We start from the raw sequence: 22,505 nt of genomic DNA, 5'->3' as shown, positions 1-22,505 counted from the left end.
ATGGCTTGACTTCATCGTAATTCAAGAAATACTGGACAACGAGACAACCATGCTTCACCAATCAGAATAAACGGTAATCCCAAGGAGCAATGTCTAAGCTATACAGTGTATTGGGGAAGAAATCTTTCTTTATACGTTTTTACAGGTGCCATAGCAGTATTTTAAACGAGAAAAGACTTACGGCAAAGCTACATGTGGTTTTTTTTATGTATTTACACAGGATCTTTGTCTAGCATTCCTTAGTTACTTCTAGTTGTCCATCAAGGCGCCCTGAAATGTTCTAAGACAAGGATCTAAAACCAAGCCCCGTAGGCCACATGCGGCCTTCGAAAGCCTATAATGCGCCCTGTGATGACTTCATAACTGTTAAGCTGAACAGTTCAGTAATTTGAGTAATTTAAATTACAGTCGTCAACTCGTACGACTTAACAACATGCCCGTCATGGGTTCAAGCCCCGAATATAACGTGCCCCCATACGTAGGACTGTCTGACCTGCTATGGTAATAAATAAGTCACTTAAAGGCGAGTCCACTAGTGATACAGGCAGGCCTTCATCGACAGCGGCTGTTGTGCCAAAGAAGAAGAAGAAGAAGAAGAAGAATGGAAAAATGTACACATTTGATAGAAGCAGTGAGTATGTTCTTAGCAAGATTTAAACTTTTACCAAATAGCTAAAGTGAACGTCAAAATGGCTCTCATCTCAAGCTTCTTTGAAAATATTGTATAAGAGATTGGTTCTAAATCAATGTTTTATTATGAATTAACTTCCACTCATCTGCGATGGCTTTCGGCAGAAGTTATCTCAACATTGGGCCCCTTTCGGTTTTTAAATCGTAGGCTGAAATTTCAGCCTGGCAGCTGTTTGTATTGTATAGCAGTTTTCGTGCAGCTATCAAAGTGGGTATAATATACAGGTGGGCTTATCCCAAGGTGTATGTATGTAGAAGGTTGATTTTTATCGCTTCTGCTTCAGAATGAAGATTTTAAGAATGTTTTGTATATTCGTCAAGCTACCAGAACGCCTGATTGAGCAAGTTTTCACCCTCTTGATTGAGATTGAGCAAGTCTTGTAGAAAATCGACGTTCAAATTTGGTTATAAAAAACAGGTTAGGAGACCACCTGGTCTACATACACCTTGATTTTGGATTCCATCACCAGATCTCTTTAATGCACCTTGGGATAAATGTAAACACCACCTTGTTTTTTTCCATTTTTTTAGCAGGTACTCGAATCTAATTCTAGCTTTGAGGCTACAATAATCTAGACTGAAAATCGCAGGCTAGTTTTGTGTGTGGTTTTGTATGGAGTGTTTACATGAATTCAGCCTTCAATTGTCAAACTCCATACAAAAAACTGACAAGAATCGTGAAGGGCCCCTATAATCGTGAAGGGCTTGCCCTATAATCGATCTATTTGGGGGAATTTACGGTTTGCACACGGTCTGGGAGGTCACAACAGGATTCACTCATTGATGATTGTAAGTGGCCAATTCCAGATACATTAGGTTCACCTGCTTCGGAAGGTAGTGCCCTGGAGCCAATCATTGGCACTAGTGAAACTGACCATATGCATGTTGCAGTTGTGTTCTGATAAGTAGTGCGCCGGATCCATTAGTTGGTTCTTGGCGAGCTACGTAAGGGATACATTAGATTCTCCTGCTTCGGAAGGTAGTGCCCTGGAGCCTGCAATTGGTGCCAGAGACCCTGGGGCCAGCGGTTGGCACTAGTGGAACTGGCCATATACATTTCGCAGTTGTGTCCTGATAAGTGGTGCGCCAGATCCATTTATTGGTTCTTGGCGGGCTACGTAAAGGATGCTAGGGAATACCATTGTATTCGATGGAGTATGACCCGTTTTTTCTTGATGTCAGCTGTTGGCCATCTTGGGTGTGTGTATGACTCGAACAGTTTCTCTGAGAGTTTTCCGATGCCACCACTTGCTCGTACAAAATATTTTAATATACCTATCAGAGTAATATTATCGTAAAGATACGTCCGTCCTTCTCAAACCTATGTTGGGGAAAGAGGTGGGACTTATCATCATCATCATCAAGGGTCCTATTGTTAGAATTTATTTTTTCAACATTTAAATTTTATCATTTTGCAACATCTTGATCTAGGCCTTGAACCTCTTTCGGTTAGAAGACGCAATGCATAGTGCTCTTTCCTCGCTGGTTTGCTAAATGGCTCTATCGACTCATCGCCTTTGTTGCATCGAGTCGATATCTATGCACCATCCCGAACTCTTAGGTCTAGAGAGACTGTACGGGTCGCTCAACTTCGTTCCAGCGCTGGTCGGTATGACCCTATGTTCCGCATGTGGGCTGTCTTCAATACTGTCTCGGATTGCTTCAACTTCGACATCTCGATTCAGTGCTTCAAGGAACGTCTCCGGCTTTTGCCGTGGCCGCAGATAATTTATTACTGAAAAATTGGTTAAAAATGTACGTTCTTCATGTTCTTCCTTTATAAGAAAATACGTGACGAACAACAGTAATGAAGATTCTGCAAGATTTCCAATCGATATTTGACAATTCAACACAAAAGCTCTGTGGCTGAGAACCTCTTAACCATTCGAATAGTAAATAAAGCTACCAACACAACGAAAACTGCACTTCATTTTGAGATTTGCTATTTGAAATTGAAATTTAAAGAGCTCCTTGCAACACACCTTGCCAAAGGCACGACTGTTAATGATTTTATTCCCCTTCACCCAGAGTTTCAGCCCGCTTTTTCTCCCCGCTTCTTCCGTCAATCGGCAATTTAAAGGACCTGCAAAACAACACCTCAGCACTTCACAGCATCGCGAGGCAAAAAAGACAACTGGACAATTAAAAACCAAACACAGCCAAGTCTTCCGGTACGGTCAGGAATCAGGTTCTAGCTTGCGCTTGTCCCCCGTCGCTGTCTCTCCACAGAAAGCACAATTGAAAAGCAATTAGTAGCTCCTTGTTTCCCAATACACACACACACGCACACACCTAATAGAGAGTGTGGCAAAAAATACGGTGTAGACAACCACCCTTCGCTAAGCATTGTGAGAAGCTAGATCACCCCTTCATGTAGGACACACACACCACTCGGTGTCCATCTTTTGCACAAATGTGTCGTTCCCAGGTCCTGCTGTTTTTGTACGAAGTTGTCGTAAGGTATGACGACCAAAACGGTACAAACAAGGAGAGCTAAAAGCCAAAAAACAAACCCTTCCTGTTTTGAAGAGCCTGTGAGCCTTTGATGATGACGCGCTGCTGTACTGTGTGCGCCCATGTGTGTACTGAGCGAAAATTCCGCCACGATGCACTTTTCGGCCACGGGGAACTCGTTTGCGTATCGGAAATTCGAGAGCATACCTTCATCATGGGGGCATGGGCTCAACGCAGCACGTCACATCAATAGGGCAAGGCAAAAGCAGTTCCCGACAGCAGCACCCCGTGCATCATGTGCAACCCTCCCCTCCCGTTTTGATACGATGCGTTCCCATTTGCCAAAAAAAAACCCTCGAAAAGAAGGACCCTCTGGTGCTCGAGGTCATCAGAGCAAAGGCAGAAATCCATGAATTTTGGCGCACCGAACCGAGGGCACACACACACACACATCTTGGCGAAGGGAAAATGGGAAGGAAGAGGAAAACCAGGGCCACCAAAAACCGGTAAAGAGGCAAGAAAACTCATTAGATGATTCTTTTTTTTTTGGGTTTTGGTTTGTTGGCACAAAACGACCTTCTTCCCTTAAACACCTTCTTCCTTCGTCTAGCTTTCCCCCTTTTGGAGTTCTTTGCATCATACACATACACACACTGGGAGGAATGTGTAAGTTACATGTACCAAGGACCTTTTCGGGGTTTTACCACCTTGAAACTTGGAGGGAGGCCAGCCAAGGCATAGACAGCAAACCCGGGTCCCGGGACAGGACGGTAGAGGGGGAGCCGGATATGCAGACCGCGTGCGCCAACCGTACCGCAAACAAATTGCCAAACAAACAAACCGGAAGTAAAGCGCCAGGATGCAGTAAAAGCATGTTTTTTTTGCCAAACTCCATAGAGAAGAGAGAGAGAGAGAGAGAGATAGAGAGAGAGAGAGAGAGAAAGAGAGCACGAATAAAGGAGAACCCGGGGCAAAGGGAAAAGGGGTCGATTCGTGGAAAAGGTTGTTTTCCCGACTGGTAGTAAATGTGTGATGCGTGTGTATGTGTGTGTGGGGGTGGGTGGTAAGGGGGTGTGTTGTTTAAAATGTTGTCGGCGATGTGAAATGAATTTACTCTCGATTAAGCACACACTCTTTAGTCGACAGCACCTTTGCCCCTTCTGCCCCCACCCACTTTTTAATGTGCACGTTTTAAATGTGTTTGAGCCGTTGTGTGTGTGCGTGTGTGTGTGGGCTGTAATTTTCCCATTACCCCGTGGAGGCAAAACCGATCCAAGTAGGTAAACTTTGCTTTTGGCACAACTTTTGCAAACATCCCAAGGTCTGAGGGGTTACCAGTGGAAACGGGCAGGATTTCACATTTCGCCTTGTGTATAGAAAGAAGATGGAGGTTTGGAACGGGGTCGTTAAATGGACGTTAAAAACGGAAAGAGTAAAATTAAGAAAACAAAACCAAACAGAAAAACCACTAAAAGGGACAGAAAAGGTGTTGCTGCCTGATAACGACGGATAAATGTGGGGGAGAAGGAGGGGATTGGATGGGTGTGTAAATGTGTAATGTTATTTACATAATAACATCTTCCGGAACAGAGAGGAGGACACAACAAGAAGCTCACACACAATGGCAATAAATACTTACTCGAAATGCTCTACACACACACAGAAAGGAGGAGGCACACAATGTACCGTGCGAGAGGAAAACACAGGGACTCGGCGATGGCAAGCGAACCGGAAGTAGTTGCGTGTGTGTGAGGTTGTAGTTGGCGCTCGATCTCCTTTTCTTTGCGTCGTTCGTCTTCTTTGATCCGCACAGTGTAACGGTGCACCAAACAACCAACTAAAACACTCTTGCACAGGGTTGTCACGGTGTGTCACTATTTTTTTCTGCACCGGGGGTTTCTCCGGAGGTTCTGTGGTCACAGTGTGAAACACAATTGCACCAACACGCACCCAGAAACGCGGAGAAGCAAAGAGGTGAGAGGTTTCTGTTTTGAGCTTTTGCTTTTGCTTGAGATTTGCACGAACCCTTCAGCACGCACGCACAGCACTGATGACACTGACAAACAGACACATACACACAACCGCACGTATTTTGACACACTACTACACCACCACAGAGCACAGGGGTCACTAGGATGCGGCGGATCGCTGAAGAGAAGGGAAGGAAAATAAAATTAGTATCTACGGATGAGCTGGCTCGGAGGGGGACGTGGGGGGCAGATCTCTGATCTGTCAGTTACGGATGACAGACCAAGAATAGCAAAGATGGCCAAAACACACACACACTTTTCGGGACTGTTTTTCTGCTGCAATACCACAGGCACACACACTTCTGGTGAGGGGAAATAAGGTTCGGGGGGTGGCTTTTGGCCCAAAATTTTCCTTACAACTTTCTGTGGGTCAGCAGCACTTGGGTGAGAAAGATGATGGCCCTAACAGTGTCGCGCACACACACGCTTTCCCGAAGAACGTTAGCACGGAAGTGACGGCGAAAACTCCCACTCTCGCCCAACGCGTGTGCCCAACCAAAATCCGGGGAGAGAGAGAGAGAGAGAGTGGAAAATTTCTCGAAACTCCCTGTGCACGTGTGTGTGTGTGTGCGTTTTTCTGTGTCACTCACTCTCGGCTGCACTCTGCACGCTCTCGCTCGACTGTTGCCTCTCGCACTATGTCTGTCTCACGCACACGTCAATTGTGGTGATTTTTATCGCACGTCGATATAAAAAAAACGAAAAGGAAAGAGAGAGATAGAGATGGGAGAGAGAAAATCGCTCACGATAATCACTCATGGCATGTGCAAGTGCGTGCGTGCGTGTGCTCTTCGTGCTGGGTAGAAAATGGATAAATTGTAGCTGAAAATCTCCCCCACACTCTACCAGCAGCAGCCCAAAAGAACGAGGAAAATGGTGTGCGATTATCGAGCAATGAAAAACACACCAGAAGCACCCAGCGAGAGCGAGAGCGAGAGAGAGAGAAAGGAGAAATTTTCTAGGAATAAGCGGCCATAGACCGAATCGGCACACAATTAGACGGAATAGGCGCAAGTGGTGAGGTGCACAACATTCTTCTGCATCCATTTTGTACACCGTGAACAGAGGCAGCAAAATACCAGCCAAAAAAAATCCACAGCACACAAAATTCAATGAACGCACGCACGCACACCTCCTTCTGATATCGCTGCAGCTGTCTCTCTACCCCCCACCGGAACCATTTACTAATTTAAATCGCGCTTTTCACCCAATACACCTGCACGTTCGGGGGCCACACAGTGTAGAACAAAATGCACGCAGTTTGGGAACGAAAAAATAAACAGCACCAGAAGAATGTTGGGGTACACTTTTTGTCAATGCTTCACTCTTTACCTCAGCACACTAAAATCGAAACTATTCTTCGGAAGAGCAAGCAGCAGAAAAGCAGCAGGCACCAACACACACCGCTTGACGATAGAAGACTTGACGAAATTCGCGACAGGGCCCGGGGGTTTGGGTCGGTGTGCCACAATAAAGTGCCAGCGATAAAGCAGGAGCGAAAGAAAGAGAGAGAGCGAGAGTGAGTACGAGCACGTCCCGCTACTTCTGTGCGAGCGCGCGCTTGAGTAAAGGGAGAGCGAGAACGAGAGCGCGAGAGTGCGAGATCCCCGATACTGGGGGCTGCTTTCCTCCGCGTACATTAAACTACGATTTTGTATTGTTTTTTTCGACACAATTTTCACTGCCGTTCGTGAATAGCACCAATTGACCAACAGTGAAGACCGTACCTTTAAGCACTTGGTTGTATGCTGCTGCTACACTGTGGAACGAATGATTTAGGCCAAACGGGAGCGGTTTCGATTCACACAGAAAGCCAGAAAAGGGCAATAAGCAGGAACAGCTGAGTGCACTTTCCACGAATTGCTCACGGGTTTTGCTTTTTTTTTGTTTACTCTCTGCTGCTCTGCTGCGCACCGAGGGTAAGCGGATGGTCATCTGCAATGAACAGGGTTTTTTAAACATATTTTGGCCCTTCTTTTTTTTCAATAGAAAGGATACACATTTTCTTATTTACATCTCTTGTTGGTCCTTTAAAGCGGTGTCTTTTTTATTTTTACTCTAATATCATATATGTAAAATGTTTTTTTTTAATATTCAAAGAATGAGATGGTTTATTTATATTTAATAGTGTGCTTGATTTTCGAGTTAAAAAATAAGATTTAAAACCAAAACTACGCCTTTGATGCGAATAAATTGAATAATTGCTTCGTTGCCTTTTTTGGTTCAGCACTGTAACCACCAACCGAACCAAAACAAACCAAAATTTCTGCAATGCTTGAATAGCACATCCATACAGAAAGGGATTAGGAACGTTTGATTGTGCCTATGTATGAAGTTCAGTCTTAATTTGCATTTGAAAACGAAAAATAAAGAAATAAATACATAAGTAAGATGACCCTCGGCACTCCCACTGTGCTATGCTTGTGTCGTTTGCTGTCATCGCTTTTTTTTTTGTTGCAGCCAGAGTGACCAGAAATACCGATTTATCTGTATTCCTACCGATTTTTTATATGCCTACCGATTCACAGATGACCGCCCTAAAACTACCGATTTTCCATTTATCCTACCGAAAATCACAGATATTTGATTTTTCAGTCGTTTCAGCTCAATCTTTGGCGCTTGGGTTGCTGTTTCAATGATTGCTAACCTGATTTGTTACTTATCGCGCTGAAGCACGTTTGTTTGCCTGGCACTTTTTATTTTTCTCCGTTAAAATGTTATGTTCATAATAAGTAGAAAATGTCAGTTGCGTGGATTCCGAGAATTTTTCGTCAAAGAAAATCATTTAAATTTGAATTTGAATCTCGCTGTCCGCGGTTTAAGCTCACCTGACAGAAAAAGAGAATTAAATTTTCAGTCGAGGGGTAGATACAAACACACGGTGGGGTTCCGGCCCAAGATCGGATTCGAAGTCCGTTGTTTTGGGCTGAAAATTAAAAATGGCGGATGGAGCGCCTTCACGGAGAGAATGCGCTCTATTGCATGCCTTTAAAATGCACGAGGCAGAGCGCCAGTGAGTGCCACTGAAAAGAACGCTCGCTCGCACTGTTTCATTGTATTTTCCTCAGAAATTGAAGAAAATGAAGAAGAAATTGATCGTTAAAATAATTGATTAAATTTAAATGGTTGCGTTCTCAACAGTGCTCCTGTCGAAATCTGCCAATATAATCTGGCCACACTGGCTCGCAGGGCAAAAGCTCGCTCGAAAGGTCAATAACCGCAAGGTGTGTTTATTAAGGAGGTGAATTATTAGCGCGTTTGCCGGGCGCCATCATTGAGTATTGTTATGTCAAATCGCATACAATTTTCTATACCCCCCTCCAGCCCTTCCTGATTTTAATACCGGAGCCCCCAGCAAGGTGTATGGATATTAGGAGGTGAAGTGCTTCAGAGCAAATTGACATTTCACGACTTGACATAACAATACTGGATGCTCCGGTATTAAAATCGGGGAGGGCTGGAGGGGGGTATAGAAAATTGTATGCGATTTGACATAACAATACTCAATGATGGCGCCCGGAAAACGCGCTAACAATTCACCTCCTTAATAAACACACCTTGGCCCCCAGTATTGTTATGTCAAGTCGTGAAATGTCAATTTGCTCTGAAGCACTTCACCTCCTAATATCCATACACCTTGAATAACCGTCGCAAAACGTCAAAAACGACCGTCGCCAGCGCCTCGAAATCGTTGCGAGTTTCGCTCGCCGGCGACGTCGGTTTGCAGTACATGCGACGCCGGTTTTGACGTTTTGCGACGGTTTTGCGACGGTGGCCGCCAAAAAGCTCGCCTTGCCCTGTTGGCAAAGTGACCAGAAATACTGATGTATATATATATATATATATATATATATATATATATATATATATATATATATATATATATATATATATATATATATATATATATATATATATATATATATATATATATATATATATATATATATATATATATATATATATATATATCTAGTATTTCATTTTTTTAATCATTGAACTATAAAACTCAGCCAAACAATCATTTCAATCTAAATAATCCAGCGAAAATCAAATGACAGCACGTACGATAAAGTTGTATCAAATGAAGCACTGCTGCGGCCCTAAGCGGTCGGGTAGAGCCCCGAGAAAAAGAACTTGCCACCACTGAGAAAAATAATGTGCATCTTAGTTCTTCTTTGGCTTAGAATTCCCAGTACAATTTTCACATCGACACTTCAGAAAGACCTTCATTTGTGTAGCCGCTGAACCAAATCTAATCCATATCTTAGATAGAGGATGCATATTCTCGTGAGATGGAACTTTCATTTTGCGCATTAGCCCACCCCCCCCCCCACCCCATCCCACTTAACACTTCTTTCGCTTTTACTTTTTTTTAACTCAGTTATGTTTTGAGTTTTAACCTACCGAAAACTACCGATAAAATTTTGATGCGCCGACCGAAAACCGCCAAAATAATCTGGCCACACTGGCTGTCACTGTCCGATTGTTGATCAGAGCTGAAGTTTTGGTGTCTGGCATCGCGTACGATTTTCCTCTAAACGTTGCGTGTGTTTCCTTTTCCGTGTGATGTAAACCGTGCTCTTAATTTCCCTCCCGATTATCCCCGTGTTTGTGTGCGTGTGTGTGTCGTCGTTGTGATCATTTTCCCAAGAAGGCACAGAAACAGAGTAGAAAAAACAGCCACCCCAAGCAACGCACCACAAGCCAGCTTGTTCACCTCCTGCTCGCTTCCCCACGCACGGCCTACCCTCGGTCATTTGGTCGAGGAGTCACCGTGTGTGTGCGTGTGTTGCAGTAGGCGCTGGTGCGAGGAAACGACTAGAAAAGAGCCTTCCTTGTGCAGTACGGCAAGAAGACGACGATTCAGCACACGACACACCGACACACGCTAAAAAGGCTACAGAACACCCCTCCCCCCAGTGTGTGAGGTGCTAAAGGTTTCTAAAGGGCGGACCGATGGCTGAGCGACGGTCGGGCGGCACGAGCCGCAACAATTTCACCGAGGAGAAAAGCTCCGCCGACACGCCGCCAATGTCGCGGTTGTTTATCATCTGCAGCAAGAGCGTCACCGAGGAAAATCTGCGCGAACACTTCGACAAGTTTGGCGACATCGAGGAAATATGGATCGTCAAGGACCGGGCGACGGGCGAAGGCAAAGGTATTACCGAACAGCTCGAGAAGGAGGAGGAAGAGGGAGCGCGTCGTGATAGATGCGTTTCTATGCGAGCATTCGTGTTTGATGTGTGTGTGTGGGTTTGTGCGTGCGTGTATGGGTAAGGTTAGGGGTTGCATTTCCTTTTTCACAAAGGTGGCGAATGCATCGCCTACTGCAAAAAAGGGGACAAGCTATGACGATTACGGAACATGTTTCGGGTGTTACCGTTTATTGAATTTTTCCCTTTCGCTTTTGCAACCACCCTGCTCACGCCCACATCCACGCGCATTTTGCCTTTCATTGCGTCTTTTAAACCGTGTGTGTTTGTGGTTTTTTCTTCTCCTCCTATTTTCCAAGGTGTCGCCTACATCAAGTACGCGAAAACGTCCGACGCGGCCCGAGCGCTCGAGGAGATGAACGGCAAGTGCGTCGGGGACAATACGCGCCCGATCAAGGTGCTGGTGGCGGCCAACCGGCAGCAGGGGTCGCGCAAGCAGACGGAGAACGAGGAGGAGAAGTACCTGCGGCTGTTCGTCATCATCCCGAAGGACATGACGGAGGAGGCGCTCCGGGAGGAGTTCGGCAAGTACGGCACGGTCGATCTGGTCACCATCATCCGCGACAAGGTGACGAAGGAGGGCAAGGGCTTTGCGTACGTCAAGTTTGGCCGGTTTCTGCACGCGGCCCAAGCGTTCGAGGGCTGCGATCCGAAGTATAAGGCCGTGTTTGCCGAGCCGAAGCCGCCCCGCAACGCGTCCGTCTCGTCGAACGAGAACTTTGGCGGCTTTGTCGGGGGTGGCGGTGGCGGCGGTGGTGGCGGAGGAGGTGGTGGTGGCGGTGGAGGTGGTGGTGGAGGTGGTGGAGCCGGCGGTGGTGGCGGTAGTGGAGGAGGCGCCGGGGCCGGTGTGTTCGGGGGTGCGGTAAACAGTGCGAACGGGTTCGCCGACGACCGGCGGGTGGGACCGGGCGGTGGCGGTGTCGGCAGTGTGAGTGGGGCCGGCGCGATGATGGGCTTTGCCGCGATGGGCGGCAACGATAGGCGGTCGGGGGCGGGCGGTGCCGTGGACCGGCGCGGAGGTGGCAACGATTTTGGCGCCTTCAGCGGGTACGGTGGGGCGGGCGGCAACAGTGCGATGGTGCCGAACGGAAACGAAACGATGCTGACCGTGCTGTGCAGCCCGGTGCTGAACCAGGACCAGCTGTGGCGCCTGTTCGACATCATTCCCGGGCTGGACTATTGCCAGATCAATAATGATTTCAGTAAGTGTTGCGTTCGGAGGTGCGATTTTCTCCTTCCCCAGGATGCTAATTGGTTCGGTTTTCTTGTTAACCATCCCCCGCTAGACAATCGCAACGTGACGGCAACGGTCGTGTACAACAACAGCCAGTCGGCTATGTACGCGCGGGACAAGATCCACGGGCTGGAGTATCCGCCCGGCGAGCGGTTGATCATCCGGCTCGGGCACGAAACGGTCGGCACGATGGGCGTCGGAGGTGTCGTAGGGGGCGTCGGTGGTGTTGGAGTCGGTGTCGGAGGCGTGGGCGTCGGAGTCGGCGGAGGCGGTGCGGTCGAACCATTCAACGGAAACGGTATGGGCGGTGGAGGAGGTTTAGCAGGGCCGGGGTTCGTTCCGTACCGGTGCGCCGCTAATCGACCCTTTTTCTTCCCGTTCTTCCCTCGCCACAGATCGTGAGGCGGCGTTTTGCAGTGTGCCTCTGCCGCCGCCCCAACCGCTGGCCAACGCGAACGCCGAGGTTGCCCAGCGCTGCTTCATCGTGTGCATTCCGAAGGCGCTGCCGACGAGCGTGCTGAAGCAGACGTTCTGCCGGTTCGGCGACCTGATCGACGTTTACCTGCTGCCGAACAAGAACTGCGGATATGCCAAGTACGCCTCCGAGGAGTCGGCCAAGAAAGCGATCAAGCAGCTGCACGGTGCGGACATTCTGAACGTACGGCTGAAGGTGCGTATTAGTTAGGGGAGCGCTCTGTTGGAAATCTTTTTGGCTAAATGGTTCTTGCTCCTCTTTCAGGTGCTGGAGGCGGAGGAACCGAGCAACGATCGAAGGAAAAGAATGCGCCACGATGAGCGCATGGAGAATGAGTAACTCTGCCCGCTTGCCAGTGGAATAAAGCGTCGCGTCTGTGCACAGGTAAATATTCAAATGCCTTTCCAAGATTTTCGAGCTGTGTCCAGTATAACTAGAATCGTTTTTTTCTTTGAGTGAAAGTTAACTGTTTGTGTTGGATAGAGAGAGAGAGAGAGGGTTTCAAAGGACGGAATTTGCCACCACTGTGCACCACTGTCCCGCGATATGGTATGATAGAGCTGAGAACTTTTCATGTATGCCATACCAACTGTCTTCCAATGGGAAACGTTTTAGCTGTGATAACGGATCAATCATGTTGTGATGGCTAGTGTACTTGCATCTTACTAGTGATGGGAAAAATTAAGTTCTCATCGGAATCGATTCCGGCTAGCTCCGATTTTTTTTCTGGAATCGATTCCGGATAGTAGGTCCGGAATGATTTTCCAGAATCAGAATCGGCTATGGAATTGGTTTCGAAATCGGCTCCAGAATCACCTCCGGAAGCGGTTCCGTAATCGGAATCGGCTCCAGAATCGCCTCCGAAAGCGGTTCCGGAATCAGAATCGGTACCGGAATCGAAATCGGTTCCGGAATCAGAATCGGTACCGGAATCGAAATCGGTTCCGGAATCGGAATCGGTTTCGGAATCGGAATCGGTTCCGGAATCAGAATCGGTTTCGGAAGCGTAATTGGCTCTGGAATCGAAATCGGCTCCGAAATCGGAATCGGTTACGGAATCGAAATCGGCTCCGGAATCGGAATGGGCTCCGAAGTCGGAGTCGGTTTCGGCATCCTTATAAGAATAGACGTTTAGTTCCAATGATGGTACGTATTGAAAGCCATAAATAATCAAAATTTACTTGTAACCGATCCATTCTCATGGAGATTTGGACTGATATCGCTTCCGAGACTTTTTATTTCAATACAAGAACTGATTCTCATATTGGAGCTCATTTCAATTTTGGAGTCCATTCTGATTCCGTTACCGCAAGTTGCGATTCCCAGGTCGATTCCGTTACCGCAAATTGCGCTTCCCAGGTCTATTCTGATTCCCGATCCGACTCTGAACTAGGAATCGGATCCGGAATCGGAATCGATTATTCATGGGATTCGGCTCCGGAATCGGAATCGACCCAGTATGGGATTCGGCTCCGGAATTGATTCTGAACACGGAATCGGAATCGGGTAGGTCCGATTCCGAGCTCCTACCACTAAATCATACATTTCGTCACACTTTTCTTCCCCAATCATTGCAAGAAAAACATTTAAAAAAACATTCAACTGTCGGAACCTAAATATCATTCACAAATCAAAGACATACTCATTACTTGAATAGCTCTCATATGATTTTAAAAAGATGATGTTTTAGTATAATTTAATTCAATAATTTTCAACTCTGTGCGTTGTTATTGAGCTACTGCTATACACATCTCAGAATATTGGTCCACATTTCACATTCATTTATTGCAAAAAAAAACCCCCATGGGCAAACAATGCAGGTAACCGATCGTTCGTTCGCTGTACATGTTAAATGGCTTGCGGTATGCATACTCTTTCCCCCACACAAACCTCCGTGGCTCTATGTACTATTGTTTCCTTGTTTTTGTGTTCCGTATTGCACTTCCCCTACCTGATTTGAGCTGACGTTGTTAACACCTTTAACATAATTTGTTTTCCACAGAACGCATACACACTACTTTTAACGAACAGCAAAGAGACGCACTGAAACAAACCCCCCTCCCTGGTACAAGAGAATGTGAACACAGAAGCGAAACAAACTGAAACGATACGATGGTACTGGTACTGTAGCATAACCTAGCTTATACTCTATATACCTTGAACGATACACCTACGGGATGTGGGGGGGAGGTATGGGGAGACCTCCTCCAGCAGTCGTACACTACCGTACCTACGACTACTAGAACTCTGGACGCCTACACCCGAAAGAGAACGGTTTTGGACAAAGAGAGAGAGAGGAAGAACGAAAAGAACGTTAGAACGCGCGCAGCATTACGATACGAATCCTTCTGGCACCAGGCTGGAGAAAACACCTCTTCTCCTGCATCCTACACAGAAAAAGAACAAACGAAACAAACATCCACCAGACACACGAGAAAATGTGCGTGACGTGTGTACACTATTACAAACAGCAAACAAAAACAAAAAGAAAGGGAAAACTGACGATGTGCAGCGCTTTTCCGATTTTGTGCTATTGCTACTCGCTAATACACAATACACCACCGTCCATCCTCCGTTCCTTTCCCTCTTTCTCACTTTCCGTCTCTCTCTAAGGTCTGCGTGGGCGTGCAGGGGACTGTCAAGGGCGTGGAGGATCTTTCCACTTGATAAGGTCTCTCTCTCACTCTCCTTCCTCCCCTTTTCGTCCCGGACATTTCCGAACCTATGGACACTTGTGGACGACATCACTAGACGGTGTGTGTGGGTGTGTATGTGTGTTTGGCGACTGCAAAAAATCGAATGGAGCAAACCGAAAACGGAAAACGTAACCATCACAATCGTCGTACCAAGCATCCCTAATGCATTCAATTATACCATCATCATCACACTTTCCCCTCATTTCCTGTCATGCCCTGGACGCCTTCGTACGGACGGACCACAACGCCAACTTGGTCAGGGTGTGGTGAACCAACCAGCACGCCATCACCACGCTCTCGGAAGACTACTGTGACGACAGCACGTTTCGACACTGGACGGTTGTTTGGAACATTGTAACACGCGATACAGAGAGAAACAGAGCAAGAGAGAAAAAGAGAAGCACTGGAAACACTGAACAGTACGCAAAGAGGACACAGAACAGCGACCACTTTTGGGACGAAGAAACACGCCGGCGGATCGCAAACGATTAGAACACGGACTCACGGAGTTAGAAGGCGCACACTGTCAATGTGTGCTTCTGTGAAAATACACACAAAACGCAACAAGCAGGAACCATAAACGAACAAGGACGAACAAGGACGATCCTTTTACCACTGCCACCTAGTGGGTGGTGGTGGTGTTACCATGTTGCGCGTATGCGATCGAGAAGAACGAAAGGCGGACACAGGAAGACAATGATCGGAAGTGAACGTTTTTGGGAAGGCAAACGATACAAGAAAACGAAGTGTACTGAAGACTGAGACGTGTACTGGTGAGCACGCGATCGTGTGTGAATGTAGGGTTTTGCGTTGAATGGAAGAGCGACGACAGAAAGAGGATGAGATACCGGTTTCGAAGGACGTTCTTTCTTTATTTCTTTTTTGTTTTACATGACAATTACCTTTAGGCACCTATTTTACATTTCGCTTTCAAGTGAGTGTTTTAGCTACTTTTGTTGTAACACTATTCCGTACCACTTTCTGGAGCTTCGTTGCCTTGTCTCTGACACTAACTTTTAAATGCAAAAAAAAACAGCAACTACTTACACTGGGGCCGAGATCTGCTAGTGCGTGTGTAAAGCAAATGTGTGTACATATATGCGCGATGGTTGATGTTTGTGTACTGGATTTAGTACAACCGTTTAGTAATGTGATGGAAAGACAATCGTGATTGCCGGTGCATGATATGATGGCGGATTTAATCCAACCCCCAAAGCGGCAGAGAGTTGTCTTTGGCAAAGCTGTTCAGGGTGGGCTTTTGACAAAAAATCTCTCTGTATCCTCAAGAGGTGATCGCAAAGTTTGTTTGACGCTTAGCTGCATATGCGTTTGGTCTTTCAAAGTGTAACGTGCGGTCCTTTATTGAAATTTCAATAAGACCAAAGGACCTCCTCTCTATAGATGCGAGTAGTTTTTGTTTGGTACATCTTCTCTACCAAGGATCGCGGATTAGTGGAAACCCCCACAACGAGTAGAGTCAAGCGCGAAGAAGTCAGTCGATTCATGAAATTAGAGCACATAATTGTATTGCTTTTTTTTAGACATATCTATATTTTTCTATAAGCAACACACGAAGAGATTCAGTTACAGACGCACAAGTAGAGGCGATTAGTTGTTTGTGTTTTTAAGCTCACTTTTTTTTTAGATTTGTGAACGTTAAAAAAACAAGATGCTACAATTCTTACATTGAGATTTCCTGCTGGCGCCTTACCATTCGAACAAATTTTGTTTTACCATTTTAGAAAGACTAGAGCTAGTGTGTAAAATTAATTGTAGGATTACGACTACTACTTCTTTCCTATCGCGCCAAACTAGGTACATAAATTCATCGTCAAGTCGCCTGAGAGTGAAAGAGACAGTAAAAAATAGCCCAAATTGTACAGGTAGAGTTTGCTTTGCATTATACTTTAGATGTATTTTAGTATGAAACTGTTTCATAACAACTGACTGTTAAGCAGATTTGCAGATTCAAAAATTTCATTCTGGCTTTTCACCTTTGCTGCTTGAAATGAGTTTTTGTGCCTGGATATGTAAAGAGCATGATAATCACGCGTTTGCCATCCTGATGTTGTTTTGGAAATTTATTTACCACTCATTCGCTTTATGAAGCATACGCTCTTTCCGGGTTGTCTTCCTTTTACAGCCCAACTACATTGCATACACAACAAGAGCAATTGATTTTTGTAACTTTATCCGTCTTTATGCGACTCCTTGTTTTTCTCAAAATCTCGGATAGCTTACTATTATCGTCCATCCTTTAGCTTAGCTTAAATATTTTTGCTTTTTGCTATGTTTTGTATATCAATCTTTTGATCATGCACAACACCACAACACAATCTAAGCTAATAAGAGCGCAACGTCCCACGCCCGACCGGGCTGGAATTGCCAATTGTGTAGCGTTAGTTCATATAGTTTGTAACATTTTTTTGTGTAGTATTGTAAGCCCTCGCAATTGTGTCTCTCTATCTTAGCCATGGAAAAAAATGCTGATGTGTGGGTGCAGCTAAACAATCTGGTTATGCTCTAAAATCACGAACACAACACGAACTTGAAAGGATGTTATATCCTGAACAAGATTCGTGTACTTTTTTCCTCTTGTTCGTACCTTCATTTTTTTTACTTTCTATACCATCCGCTACTACTACTCTCTCAGTGTATCCGATCCAGCCTATATATATTTTTTTGTTTTAAGTTGTATTTTCCCCCTTTTTTCACTATATGTGCGATAGCTTTTAGTCAAGTATACAGACACAGCAGATGGTGTGATGATGGCCGATAATCAGATTTGATTGATTCGAGCGTTCGGATCTAATAGAATATAATTGACAACAGCCGTGAAAGATTAAAATAAAAATTGCCAATATTTACCACGATTCGTAGAATGATGGTGCGATTAATGTCAATGGTGTTGTATCGATATTGAGAAAGTTGTAGACACAAACATTGGTTGGGAATTTCTTCACTGGAATGAAGAAATGATATTCACGTAGAAATTGGCAAATTTTATGCTCTTGGTTAAGTGGCTAAACTGCCGCTAAAGTAGGTTGTATCAAAATTGACTGTTGTACTTTGAGGAAAATTGAGAATTCACCGTTGGTTAGAAAATCACCAGGAATGGAATGGAACGCGAAATTCATCATCATCAGTCCTTAGCAATAATAATCATCTATAAAATGGGTAAGTTTTCTTTTAAAAAAATACTACGGTGGTCAAAAAATAAGGTGACATTGCATTTATTTCAGAAACTGTGCTCTTATTCCGCCAAATCGATTTCGTCTCCTTCGAAGTATTCTCCTGATGCAATGCACTTGTTACAACAAATTACTCAGTTTTCGAAACAGCTGTTGAACTCTGCTACAGAGATGGCTTTCAGTTCCGGCCTCATTGCGACTTGAATCCGTTCAATAGACTCCAAGCGATATCCCCGAAGCGGTCTTTTCAGTTTACCACTAGTTGTTTTGCCATCAATCGCGGGCTCTTTTGGCGGATAGCGTTTCGCAATCGACGCATGACGTACAGATAATATTTCTTATTCACAATCTGACCCGGGGGGGAAGGAACTCATAATAGACGACACGACGGCAATCAAAGAATACTGTTCCTGGCACGGTATTCGTTCTTCGAGCTTTGACCAAAACATCCTTCAAAATTGTTTTCACCGACCCGGGGGTAAAGCCAACTTCAACGGCTAGGTCTCTTATCGTTAAACACCGATTCCTTCACTATTTGGACGTGCGCAACGTCGGTTGAGGTCTTCGGTCTCCCAGGACGTTCTTCGTCTTCAACGCTTTCACGGCCGTTCCGGAATGCACTACACCACTTGTATAGATTGTTTTACTCATTGCTGCATCCCCAAAGGCTTTCTGTACCATTCTTAACGTATGCGATGCAGAAAAGCGAAAAGCGGGTGTTGGAATGTAAGGGTTATGAAACGGTCATTTTGAATTGTTTGCGGTTGTTTTGTCAGTTGGGAATTAAAAGTTAAATGTATTTTCTGGCAGCACTGCCGATCGACAATTTGTGATTAAGTATGTGTGCGAATAAAGCGGCACTAGCGCATGAAACTCGATACGAGCCGGACGTGTTCTTTACTTTGTCTCCTTTGGCGATCGAAGACGACACAACAAAACACAACGTAGGGCGTAGAGGCGTCAAGGGGGAAAGGAACCAACAAACCATGTTCCAGAACGCAACATTGGTGCCGTGACCAGGATGGTCTAATATTTGCAGTTTGGTTTGACTGGTTAAAGTGAAGAACTTTGTGTGATTTCTTTTGGCAAAATTCGCGTAACGCGTGTGAAATCTGAAAGTTCCGTATCGAGCGTGGTGGATTTCTGAATAAGAAAAAATCGCGAAAGCGTGAGAAATCATTGTGCTAGTGGGTGTTCTTTGCGTGTGTATGCATTTTGTGTCGCGTATTAGAAATGTCGGTTAGTGAAGATTTTGCCGGTTTCTCTGACGCGTCGGGTTCGAACAATACAATGCAATACACACAAGCAGAAGATCTGGATATGATTATCCTAAAGCGCGAGCGCGACCGAGTCGTGCAATCGTTGACAAGAATCGACACGTTTTTGGCGCAGTACAAAGAGAGTGATTTCCCAGAATTGACGCCTCGTCTCGATCTATTGAACGAGCGTTGGAGGGAGTTTCAGGCTTTGGCTCGAAATATTGGCGCAAAAGATTACAGTGAAGATAACGATGTGCTTTATGGTGAGATTGAAGACAAAGTCATGCTATTGAAAGGAAAATTATTGGGAAAGCTGCGGGCTGGAGCGGAGATACCGAGTGTGAAACAGGAACGCGTGTGCGATGATTATAATAGTGTTCGTTTGCCTCAGTTGACGCTTCCTCAATTTTCCGGAAAATATGACGAATGGCTCCCGTATCACGACATGTTTGTTGTTACTGTTCATGAGAACGAGAAATTGTCGCAGGTTGAAAAGATGCTTTATTTGAAGGGTTCTCTGAAAGGTGAAGCGCTGAAGGTGGTGGATACTTTGCAAGCCTGCAATTCGAATTATGACGTAGCTTGGGATGCTTTGAAAAAGCGATATTCTAACGAATATATTTTGAAAAAGCGTCATGTTAACGCGATGCTACAATGGCCACGGATGAAAGTTATGAACACGGTGGGTATTCATGGGCTTATCGATTGTTTCGAAAGGAACTTACAAATTCTAAAGCAGTTAGGTGAAGTGACCGAACAGTGGGGATGTTTGATTATTCAGATAATCATTTCAAAGTTGGACGAAAGCACCCAACAAAAGTGGGAAAGGCACGTTGAAGAAAGTGAGCAAAAAACGGTGACGGATTTGTTAAACTTTTTGCGCACACAGACGCGCATAATGGACGCGTTTGCAGTGGATAGGCCAATGGCGGCGGGCAAATCTACAAATGAACGTCGTGTTGCGTCTAATGTGGCTGCAGAAGCAAAGTGCGCAAAATGTGATGGATCGCACATGGTGGAAAATTGTGACTCGTTTCGGAGTTTAACGTTGCCGCGTCGTCGTGAAGTGGTTGAAGCTAAGAAGCTTTGCCTTAATTGTTTGAGGCAAGGGCATTTTCAAGCCAAGTGTTGGTCACGTGCGCGATGCAATATCTGCAATCGTAAACATCATTCCCTTCTACACGGTGAAAATGTAAGTGAAACGATCGGTCCGTCGGTTCGTGAAGAACTTCCATCTACCAGTGGCACGCAAAATGTGGTGGTGAACGCGTCATCGAACAGAGAGTGCACTTCTGTGTTATTATCAACGGCGATAGTGAGTGTGCGTGCGTGTGGTAACAAATGGTTGTCAGCAAGAGCATTGATCGATAGTGGGTCTCAGGTGAACCTGATGACAAAGGGCTTGGCTGCGCGGCTTAAGTTACCGCAGTACGAAAGTAAAACGGCATTATCGGGAGTTGGACATTCGAAAGTGGACATAACGACGTCGGTAACGACTGTCATACGTTCCAAAAGTTGTAACTATCAAGAACGTATGCAGTTTCTAGTGTTGCCGAGAATTTCTAGCTACAGGCCGGTAACTGGAAATCAAATTAGCAGGCAGAATCTCCCGATGAATTTTGTGCTCGCGGATCCTAATTTCGATAATGATGCTGAAGTGGATTTATTGTTGGGCTCCGAATTTTACGCGACTTTTTTGAAACCGGACAACCGTGGTAAAATTAGGCTCGAGCTACCAGCGCTCCCAACATTTATTAGCACTGTTTTTGGATGGGTTGCAACTGGGAAAGTTCCGCTGGCTTCTGAAGGTAGCAATTATGTTACTTGTGGCACGTGTACTAGGTTGGACGATTTAATTGAGCGTTTTTGGATTATTGAAGAAATACGTGAGCCGCTTCAACATAGTCAGGAGGAAAGGGATTGCGAAGCACATTTTGTGCAAACTCATCAGCGGGATAGTGAAGGGAGATATATAGTGAAGCTGCCATTTAAGTGTGACTTACAGAACCAATTGGGACCGTCCAGTGCGATAGCGAGAAAACGGTTCTTGCAGTTAGAACGACGTTTCAATCGGGACCCATGGTTGAAACAAAAGTATACGGCGGTTATCAACGACTACATCGACAAAGGGATTTTAGTCAAGGTGGCTGCGAACCCTGATTCTGAGGAAGCGCATGGTCATTATTTCTTACCGCATCATCCGGTAATCAAGGCGTCCAGTACCAGTACAAAGGTACGACCTGTGTTTGATGGATCGGCCTCTACCGACGGTGGTAAGTCTCTTAATGATTTGTTAATGACTGGTCCTGTGATTCAGGAGAACTTGTTGGCGTTGTTGCTGAAATTTCGGATGAGGAGCGTGGCATTAGTGGCAGACATAAAACAGATGTATCTGCAAGTCAAGGTGCATCCCGACGACACTCGTTTTCAACGTGTATTATGGCGAGGCTCATCTGTTGAGTCCATCGAAGTCTACGAGTTGCAGCGGGTCACATTTGGACTTGCCCCGTCTTCCTTTCTGGCCATTCGAGTACTGCAGCAATTGGCAATTGATGAAGGGGAAAACTTTCCCTTGGCGAGACAAGCGTTGTTAGAGGACTTCTATGTCGATGACTACATTGGTGGTGCCTCTAGCGAAGAAGAAGCAGTTAGGTTGCAAGCTGAGCTGACGCTATTGTTGAGAAAGGGCGGATTTCATCTAACTAAATGGAATTCTAACAAACCAGATGTTTTATCTAGCGTTTCAGCGGAAGACAGAGCAACATCCAACGTTAAAATGTTTGAAGTTCCAGAGGAGCCAATAAAAACTCTAGGTATCGCGTGGCTACCAGAATCGGACCAACTGTACATAGACTCGAACATTCAGATGAACAACGAGAGCTGGTCCCGTAGAAAGGTTTACTCTTTGGTAGCACGTATATACGACCCTTTGGGGCTGGTGGCTCCTGTGACATCTTGGGCCAAGATAAATATGCAATCGTTGTGGTTGGCAACTGATGACTGGGATGAAGAAATACCGGCTGTCATGCAAGAACGATGGTATGCTTTTCAATCACAACTCGGGTTGCTGAAGGAGGTTAAGTTTTCGCGCCATGCTGTTGTGCATAATCCTGTTGCTGTTCAACTACATTGCTTTTCGGATGCATCTGAAGCGGCTTATGGGGCATGCGTGTATGTTAGAACGATTGGTAGCAGCGGGGAAGTGGTAGTTGAGTTGCTTGCTGCAAAGTCTCGTCCTGCGCCGCTGAAAAGAGTCAGTT

The 22,505-nt window shown here is 45.5% G+C and overlaps 2 protein-coding genes and 1 long non-coding RNA gene across 8 annotated transcripts in view; 1 reads left to right on the top strand and 2 right to left on the bottom strand.

The window, feature by feature from the left end:
* The window catches only part of LOC120951803 (protein boule), a 59,965-nt gene extending 55,066 nt beyond the window's left edge, over positions 1 to 4,899 (bottom strand). For 2 of the 4 annotated variants that reach the window (XM_049607124.1, XM_049607129.1), the window contains exon 1: positions 4,784 to 4,899. The gene's annotated coding sequence lies outside the window, so the exon portion shown is untranslated. The remainder of the gene's footprint in view (positions 1 to 4,783) is intronic. The other 2 variants (XM_049607125.1, XM_049607128.1) reach the window with 1 other exon arrangement.
* Positions 4,900 to 5,167: 268 nt separating this feature from the next.
* LOC125906750 (uncharacterized) lies at positions 5,168 to 6,893 on the bottom strand. Of its 2 annotated transcripts, none has more exons than XR_007452098.1 (2): positions 6,507 to 6,893; positions 5,168 to 5,292 (listed from the first exon to the last, which is right to left on the bottom strand). It is a non-coding gene; the product is annotated as an uncharacterized LOC125906750 (long non-coding RNA). The 2 variants fall into 2 exon arrangements; XR_007452097.1 differs by lacking the exon at positions 6,507 to 6,893 and adding an exon at positions 5,532 to 6,383.
* Positions 6,894 to 9,651: 2,758 nt separating this feature from the next.
* Positions 9,652 to 17,668, top strand: LOC120949054 (RNA-binding protein 45). Of its 2 annotated transcripts, XR_005751008.2 has the most exons (7): positions 9,652 to 10,335; positions 10,690 to 11,592; positions 11,677 to 11,922; positions 12,020 to 12,294; positions 12,364 to 12,483; positions 14,102 to 15,326; positions 15,364 to 17,668. XR_005751008.2 is itself a non-coding variant. In XM_040366025.2 (6 exons), the coding sequence occupies exons 1-5, from the start codon at positions 10,134 to 10,136 to the stop codon at positions 12,436 to 12,438; spliced, it is 1,701 nt and encodes a 566-aa protein (XP_040221959.1). In that variant the 5' UTR covers positions 9,652 to 10,133; the 3' UTR covers positions 12,439 to 12,483; positions 14,102 to 17,668. The 2 variants fall into 2 exon arrangements, 1 of the variants encoding a protein (XP_040221959.1); XM_040366025.2 differs by having other exon boundaries at positions 14,102 to 17,668.
* Positions 17,669 to 22,505: the final 4,837 nt, after the last annotated feature.

The sequence above is a fragment of the Anopheles coluzzii genome, chromosome 2, assembly GCF_943734685.1.
Source record: "Anopheles coluzzii chromosome 2, AcolN3, whole genome shotgun sequence".
Classification (NCBI taxonomy): domain Eukaryota; kingdom Metazoa; phylum Arthropoda; class Insecta; order Diptera; family Culicidae; genus Anopheles; species Anopheles coluzzii.
Note: the sequence above shows the minus strand (reverse complement) of the source record. Positions and strands in the feature narration are given on the sequence as shown.